This window comes from Amblyraja radiata, unplaced genomic scaffold (genome assembly GCF_010909765.2).
Source record: "Amblyraja radiata isolate CabotCenter1 unplaced genomic scaffold, sAmbRad1.1.pri S43, whole genome shotgun sequence".
Classification (NCBI taxonomy): domain Eukaryota; kingdom Metazoa; phylum Chordata; class Chondrichthyes; order Rajiformes; family Rajidae; genus Amblyraja; species Amblyraja radiata.
Window position 1 is genome coordinate 4,653,573 of NW_022630150.1, and position 8,922 is coordinate 4,662,494.

General features: G+C 51.0%; 1 protein-coding gene across 2 annotated transcripts in view; it reads left to right on the forward strand.

Moving 5' to 3' along the window:
* LOC116969441 (fragile X mental retardation syndrome-related protein 1-like) overlaps positions 1 to 8,922 on the forward strand; it is a 58,175-nt gene that overhangs the window by 38,384 nt on the left and 10,869 nt on the right. For both annotated transcript variants that reach the window (XM_033016337.1, XM_033016338.1), the window contains exons 9-11: positions 1,336 to 1,414; positions 3,538 to 3,647; positions 5,310 to 5,396. In XM_033016337.1, the coding sequence (XP_032872228.1) occupies positions 1,336 to 1,414; positions 3,538 to 3,647; positions 5,310 to 5,396 (276 nt within the window). The remainder of the gene's footprint in view (positions 1 to 1,335; positions 1,415 to 3,537; positions 3,648 to 5,309; positions 5,397 to 8,922) is intronic.

Below are 8,922 nucleotides of genomic sequence, written 5' to 3' on the forward strand. Positions count from 1 at the left end.
GGGTATCTCATTGAAACATATATGAGATTGTTAAGGGCTTGGACACGCTAGAGGGAGGAAACATGTTCCCTATGTTGGGGGAGTCCAGAACTAGGGGCCACACACAGTTTAAGAATAAGGAGTAAGCCATTTCGAACGGTGACGAGGAAACACTTTTTCTCACAGAGAGTTGTGAGTCTGCGGAGGCGGGCTCTCTGGAAGCTTTCAAGAGAGCTAGACAGGGCTCTTAAAGATAGCGGAGTCAGAGGATATGGGGAGAAGGCAGGAACGGGGTACTGATTGGGGATGATCAGCCATGATCACATTGAATGGCGGCGCTGGCTCGAAGGGCCAAGTGGCCTACTCCTGCACCTGTTGTTGCTTCGATGTGGCTGGTCCAGGACTAGTTGCTCAGCACTGCTTTCAGAATGGCTCAATACTGTTCTGAAGAGCCTGGTGTACCTGCGCGCAAACAAATGCTTTTCGCTGTACCTCGGTACATGTGACGATAATAAACTAATATCAAAGGTGTGAACTGATTTCTTCACACGGCCAACTTCAGAACTGGCGGAAGACAGGCAATTAGAGTTGGAATAACATTGTTATATGAGCAGTCGGCAGTTTGGTTTAATCAGAATCAGAATCACACTTTATTCGCCAAGTATGTCTTGCAACATACGAGGAATTTCACTTGCCAGGTCAGTCATACAAATAAAAAGCAACAGATCACTCAAAAACACATTTTAACATGAACATCCACCACAGTGACTCCTACACATGCCTCACTGTGATGGAAGGCGAAATAAAGTTCAAGTCCATCCCTTAGTTCTTCCTCGGTCGTGGGCCTCGAGCCCCGGTTGACGGGATGATCTTGACTCTCGTAGCCGGCGGCGTACGGGCCCTCCGAGGCGATCAAGCTCCCGCATCGGGGAGGGGTGTCAGCACCCCCGTGCCGAGCGATCGAAGCTCGCGTCGGGGCTGGTCGATCCTTCTGCGGCGTTGGAGCTCCCGACTAGCCTCTCCCGAGACTGCGAGACTGCAAGGGATCCGCTCCGATGTAAAAGTCCACGCCCCGCGGTGGTGCTCACCACAGTCCGAGGAGGCTCTCAGAGGCCGGAGAATGTGATCTGTAAAATTGATCACATCTCCGGGAAGGTAAGAAACTTGAAAACAAGTTTCCCCCGATCCCCTCCCCCCTCCCCCCTACATAAAACACACCAAAGAACATTAAAACAAAACTTTTAATAAACTAAAAATAACAAAAAGAAAGAAAAAACAAACAGACTGCCGGCAAGGCTGCCATCTCCCCCGGCAAGCACTGGATAATGCTTCAATTTACCTTCCCTTTCTCTCCAGACACCAGCAGCTGTGAAACAGGCCAGAGGCTACCTAGAATTCTCCGAAAACTCTGTCCAGGTTCCACGCAGCCTGGTGGGTAAGTGATGGTCAAACCCTCTTCACTGACTCCATCTCAGCAGTCGCTTCAGGAGGTTTCCACTCGGGGGAGAGTCTCGGACCAGAGGGCACAGCCTCAGAATTTAACTACGTTCTTTTAGGAAGGAGACGAGGAGAAATTTATTTCAGTCAGCGGGTGGTGAATCTGTGGAATTCTTTGCCACAGAAGGCTGTGGAGACAAAGTCAGTGGATATATTTGTGTTGATATAGATGTATTCTTGATTAGTACGGGTGTCCAGTTATGGGGAGAAGGCAGGAGAATGGGGTTGGGAGGGAGAGGTAGATCAGCCATGATTGAATAGACTTGATGGGCCGAATGGTCTAATTCTACTATCACATATGGTCTTATCAACTAGTTTGTGGGCAGCACAGAGGTGTAGAAGCTGCCTCACAGCGCCCCGACCCCCATTTGTATTTGTGTACATTGTGTATGCAAGTGTAGATTGGTTATCTTCACACCTCGCTTCCAGCAACAAGATGAACCGATTGAGAACTTTTTTTTAAGTGATTTAAAGCAAGTGGCTGCACGCTGCCGCGTTGGAGATTGATGTGACGATCCCATCCGTGATAAGCTCGTAGGAGGTTTACTCAGTGACTAAATGCGGAACACAGAATTGCCAATCTCCAGGTCCCTCAGGTCGGCCGACTTGGGGCTAGGTTTAAGCTCAGGGGTGACTTTAGGAGCTTTTGCGGTTGCAGCACCTAGACTGTGGAACAGCATCCCTCTCCTCATCAGAACTGCCCCCCTCCATCGACTCTTTTAAGTCATTACTCAAAACCTATTTCTACTCCCTAGCGTTTTTGAGGCCCTCTGAGGGGGCGCTGTAAACAGTTTATGTATGTATTGTTAGGTCTGTGTTGGGTCACATTAGTACCTGCACATTGGAACGACAGATGGCACAATGGGCTAAGTGTTCGGCTGGCGACCGGAAGGTAGCCGGTTCGAATCCCGCTTGGAGTGCATACTGTCGTTGTGTCCTTGGGCAAGACACTTCACCCACCTTTGCCTGTGTGTGAATGTGTGTGAGTGATTGGTGGTGGTCGGAGGGGCCGTAGGCGCAGATTGGCAGCCACGCTTCCGTCAGTCTGCCCCAGGGCAGCTGTGGCTACAGAAGTAGCTTACCACCACCGAGTGTGACTGAGGAGTGAATGAATAATGCGATGTAAAGCGCCTTGAGTATTAGAAAGGCGCTATATAAATCCCATCCATTATTATTACCTGCACTGATGTACGGCACTTTGGTCAACGGGAGTTGTTTTTAAACCTGCTATATATTTATTATTATTATTAACCAAGCTGAACATGCTTGGAGAATCGCTGAACTGGCTGCTTCCCACACAAGGTCTGTAGGCTCTGGCCAACGAGCCCGGTTTAATGTCCATGCTACCGACACCTCCTACCGTAACCGGCGTCCACAACCCACCCCTCCCTGGCAGCCTCGAAGATCTATCGAACGGTGCCCCGCCTGTAACAACTCCCGTGGTCCAGGTCGGGAATTCTGTGCCGCCTACGGCAACATTTGCCACTACAATTGGTTGGTGTGAAGCAACCAGCCTACAGCAATCAAAATTGCTGGAGAAACTCAGCGGGTGCGGCAGCATCTATGGAGCGGAGGAAATAGGCAACGTCTCGGGCCGAAACCCTTCTTCAGACTGATGCAGGGTGGGAAGAAGAAAGGAAGCAGAGGAGCCAGAGGGCTGAGGGAGAGCTGAGAAGGGGAGGAGACAGCAAGGGCTACCGGAAATTGGAGAAGTCAATGTTCAGGCCACCAGGGTGCAGACTGCTCCTCCAGTTTCCGATGGTGCTCACTCTGGCCATGGAGGAGGCCCGGGACAGAAAGGTCGGATTGGGAATGGGAGGGGGAGTTGAAGTGCTGAGCAATCAAAGAATGTCACTGTGCCTTGCCACAGGTGACAATAAAGTATCCCTCCTCTTCCTATTATTGATGGGGATAGCAGGAGGTTGCGGGAGTGGGATTGGTCTCAGTGGTCGACAAATCATTTGCCGTTATGACGTTAGCTAGTCTGTAGCTGAAGGCATGAATGTCTCTCGGCTGGTTCTGTGTCACTCACGTGTGTTTCTGTGCTGTCCCACGACACAGGCAAAGTCATTGGCAAGAACGGCAAAGTGATTCAGGAGATCGTGGACAAGTCCGGTGTGGTGAGGGTTCGAATTGAAGGCGACAACGATAAGAAGCTCCCCAGGGAGGAGGTGAGTACGTGTTCTCGTGGAACCCCCGCAAATATCCCCCCCCCCCCCCCCTGTGGTTCACACAAGAAGGCAGCATCAGCTCATAAGTGATAGGAGCAGAATTTGGCCATTCAGCCCATCGTCTACTCTGGCATTCAATCATGGCTGATCTGTCTCCTAATTACCCCCATTCTCCTGCCCTCTCCCCCCCCAGCCCTTGACACCCGCACTAAACAATCTTTCTATCTCTATATATTACCAAAACTCTTATCTTGATCACTTCCTGTCTGCGTTGTAATTAAATTTGAGCAAAACGCTCCCCATAGCGCTACGATTTTTCGCCACCTTACTCACCGTTCTCCTCTGCTGCAAGTCAAATACGTTTTGTTCCGATCGGTGAAATGGTATAAAAGTTATGAAGGTTCCCCCTTTCCCACACCCACACCAGGCCCCTCCCCCTCCCCTCCCCCCAGAGTGGTGGAACTTAGCTTTTGGGGAACCAGTTGCGTTGGGGAAACAGGTGAGTGGTGGAATATTGCGTTGGGGAAGGGGTTACGTTGTGGGGACCAAGCCTCCCGTGTCACTTAGTCTAGTCTCTGCCTTAATAATATCGATTGACTTGGCCTCAACAGCCTTCTTTGACAAAGAATTCCACAGATTCGCCACCTTCTGACTAAAAGATTCTTCCTCACTTCTTTCCTTTCAGTTTGCTACCCTCTGGTCCTAGACTCTCCCACTGGTGGAAACATCCTCTCCACATCCACTCTATCCAGGTCTTTCATTGTTCAGTGAGTTTCAATTAGGTCCACCCCCCCCCCTCATCCTTCTAAACCCAGCGCCGTCAAACGCTCATCATATGTTAACCCACTCATTCGCGGGATCATTCTCGTAAACCTCTTCTTGACCCTCTCACCAGAGCCGGCACATCTTTCATCGGATATTGAGGGGATGCGGGGAGAAGGCAGGACCGGGGTACTGATTGGGGATGATCAGCCATGATCACATTGAATGGCGGTGCTGGCTCGAAGGGCCGAATGGTCCTACTCCTACACCTGTTGTCTATTCTCTAACTTCAAGTAACCTAGAGCCCCAGTGGTGTCAAACGCACATCTTATTCTAACCCGCTCATTCATAGAAAATAGGTGCAGGAGTAGGCCATTCGGCCCTTCGAGCCAGCACCGCCATTCAATATGATCATGGCTGATCATCCAACTCAGTATCCCATCCCTGCCTTCTCTCCATACCCCCTGATCCCTTTAGCCACAAGGGCCACATCTAACTCCCTCTTAAATATAGCCAATGAACTGTGGCCTCAACTACCTTCTGTGGCAGAGAATTCCACAGATTCACCACTCTCTGTGTGAAAAATGTTTTTTCTCATCTCGGTCCTAAAAGACTTCCCCCTTATCCTTAAACTGTGTGTGGCCCCTTGTTCTGGACTTCCCCAACATCGGGAACAATCTTCCTGCGTCTAGCCTGTCCAACCCCTTAGGAATTTTGTAAGTTTCATGGAATCATTCTTGTTAACCTCCTCTGGACCCTCTCTCTGAGTCAGCACATCCTTCCCCCGATACGGGGCCCACATTTCCTGTCACTACTCCAGTGGATGTGGTCACACAGCCGTACGCAAACCCCACTGACTCTCGCAGCTCATCCGTGCGTCTGCCTCTGTTGTTTTTGCAGGGAATGGTTCCGTTTACTTTCGTTGGCACCAAGGAGAATCTGGTCAATGCCCAAGTGCTGCTGGAATATCACCTCTCCTACCTAACGGTAATTGCTCGACTTTACATTTTAAAGGTATCGCGTGAAACCGGCCCTTCGACCGGTTTTTAAGAGCCCTATCTAGCTCTCTCTTGAAAGCATCCAGAGAATCTGCCTCCACCGCCCTCTGAGGCAGAGAATTCCACAGATTCACCACTCTGTGAGAAAAAGTGTTTCCTCGTCTCCGTTCTAAATAGCTTACTCCTTATTCCTAAACTGTGTGTGTGGCCCCTGGTTCTGGACTCCCCCAACATCGGGAACATGTTTCCTGCCTCCAGCGTGTCCAAGCCCTTAACAATCTTATATGTTTCAATGAGATAGAAACATAGAAAATAGGTGCAGGAGTAGGCCATTCGGCCCTTCGAACCTGCACCGCCATTAATATGATCATGGCTGATCATCCAACTCAGTATCCTGTACCTGCATACCTCCATACCCCCTGATCCCTTTAGCCACAAGGGCCACATCTAACTCCCTCTTAAATATAGCCAATGAACTGTGGCCTCAACTACCTTCTGTGGCAGAGAATTCCACAGATTCACCACTCTCTGTGTGAAAAATGTTTTCCTCATCTCGGTCCTAAAAGATTTCCCCCTTATCCTTAAACTGTGACCCCTTGTTCTGGAATCCCCTCTCATCCTTCTAAACTCCAAAGTGTACAAGCCCAGCCGCTCCAGCAAATCCTACACACTGGCGACAGTCTTCTGTTACAGAAGCCAATTAACTCACAAACCTGCGCCTCTTTGGCGTGTGGGAGGAAACCCTACGGGGAGAACGTACAAACTCCGTACAGACAGCAGCCGAGGCCAGGGTGGAACGCGGGTAACAGGCGCAGTGAGGCAGCAGCTCTACCCGCTGCGGCACCGTGCTGCCCTAAACGATACTGTGTGCTGCACTGGTTCCCACTGTGTTGAAGAGAAGCATTCTGTGTACCAGAGGCTGCGAGTGTGTCGGTATTGGGGGGGGGGGGGGGGGGGGGGGGGGCAGGAGTCAGACTTCCACTCCACATGTGACCCTTGTTAATTTCCCGACTGCCATTTGCTTGCCTACCCCGGGAATGCGTTTCCAAAGCTCATCACTTGTGCGTCTATATTCGACTAGATGTCGCGACCCTTTGGCAGTGATCCCAGGGGGAGGTCGAGTGTCTGGTTGTGAGCAGGCCCAGCGGGAGGGGGCACTGCTCCTGCGAGAGGCCACGTCTCCCCCCCTGATAGCCAGTCGCAGCCACACGCAGCCTTCTGTCACCGCCCGCAAAGGCAGAGACTTTTAAAAATCCGTTCAGCTGCTCTTGTAGATCAGCGGCCTGCTAACGGCTCTCCCCTCTCCCTCCCTCCCAGCAAGTTGCTGCCACCTGGAAATTCCTGGGTTGCCTTTCACCAGCAGGGTTAGCTCCATTTTTCATCTTGTGCAGGGCAGCGTGGCTTCCTGTGTTCTTTACCCCCGTAAGCTCAACTTTCAGATTCAGATTCAAACTTTATTGTCATTGTGCAGTGCACAGTACAGAGACAACAAAATGCAGTTAGCATCTCCCTAGAAGAGCGACATAGAATATGAGCAATAAATCATAGCACAGGAACGGGCCCGTCAGCCCACAATGTGGCCCAAGGCTTTACAAGGCGCTGGTCAGGCCACATTTAGAAACATAGAAACATAGAAAATAGGTGCAGGAGTAGGCCATTCGGCCCTTCGAGCCTGCACCGCCATTCAGTATGATCATGGCTGATCATCCAACTCAGTTTCCTGTACCTGCCTTCTCTCCATCCCCCTGATCCCTTTAGCCACAAGGGCCACATCTAACTCCCTCTTAAATATAGCCAATGAACTGTGTGGCCTCAACTACCTTCTGTGGCAGAGAATTCCAGAGATTCACCACTCTCTGTGAAAAATATTTTCCTCATCTCGGTCCTAAAAGATTTCCCCCTTATCCTTAAACTGTGTGACCCCTTGTTCTGGACTTCCCCAACATCGGGAACAATTTGGAGTACTGTGAGCAGAGTTGGGCCCCGTATCCGAGGAAATCCGAGAAATACTATCTAAATGGCGTCAAGTTGGGAAAAGGGAAATACAACGGGATCTGGGGGCCCTTGTACATCAGTCTATGAAAGTAAGCATGCAGGTACAGCAGGCAGTGAAGAAAGCCAATGGCATGTTGGCCTTTATAACAAAAAGGAATCGAATAGAGGAGCAAAGAGGGGATGATCAGCCATGGTCACATTGAATGGCGGTGCTGGATCGAAGGGCCGAATGGCCTCTACTCCTACACCTATTGTCTATTGTCATAAGGATGTGCCGGCTCTGGAGAGGGTCCAGAGGAGGTTTTACAAGAACGATCCCAGAATTGAGTGGGTTAGCGTACGATGAGCGTTTGACGGCACTGGGCCTGTACTCGCTGGAGTTTAGACGGTTGAGGTAGGGCCTCGTTGAAACGTACAGAATAGTGAAAGGCCCGGATAGAGTGGATGTGGAGAGGATGTTTCCACTAGTGGGAGAGTCTAGGACCAGAGGTCACAGCCTTCAGAATTAAAGGGCGCTCTTTTAGAAAGGAGGTGAGGTGGAACTTCTTTAGTCAGAGGGTGGTGAATCTGTGGGACTCATTGCCACAGAATGTAGTTGTGGCCACAGTTCATTGGCTATATTTAAGAGGGAGTTAGATGTGGCCCTTGTGGCTAAAGGGATCAGCGGGTATGGAGAGAAGGCAGGGATGGGATACTGAGTTGGATGATCAGCCATGATCATATTGAGGGCCGAATGGCCTACTCCTGCACCTATTATCTATATTTCTATTCTCCAGTCCGCACGGTTCTCCTTCCTCGGGGATGGCTGGGGATCAATTCTAGGCCAGAGTTTGTTACAACAGCACTGAGGAGGTCTATTGCAGCTTCTCTCAGCTGTTTCCCACTCCCGCTCCTCATCGCCGCATGGAATATGGCAACCGTGACCTCCAATCACCCCGGTCGCAACTTAGCTGCAACGGTGCCCCCTGCAGGCCGTCCCTGCCAACAGCAACCTTGCAGACAGCGCGTCAGCCTGCACGGGGCAGGCGCTTCCCTTTACCGGCGACTGACTGCAGTGCTGCTGCATTAGTCCATCTGCTGCAAGGGTGGACAAAAGTGCTGGAGAAACTCAGCGGGTGAGGCAGCATCTATGGAGCGAAGGAAATAGGCAACGTTTCGGCCCGAAACGTTGCCTATTTCCTTCGCTCCATAGATGCTTCCTCCCCCGCTGAGTTTCTCCAGCTTTTTTTGTCCACCTTCGATTTTCCAGCATCTGCAGTTCCTTCTTGAACACACAGCCTCCTGTGTGAGGGAGCTTAGAAGGTAGTGGCGGACGCAGGTGGCAGGTGAATAGGCGGCGCAGCGGGTAGAGATGCTGCCAGAGACCAGGGTTCGGGCGCTGTCTGTACGGAGTTTGCACATTCTCCCCGTGACCTGCGTGGGTTTTCGCCCAGATCTTCGGTTTCCTCCCACTCTTGAAAGACGTGCAGCCTGTGACAATGGAAGTATTTCAATCCACACTGTGGGGCGGAGTGGTTACA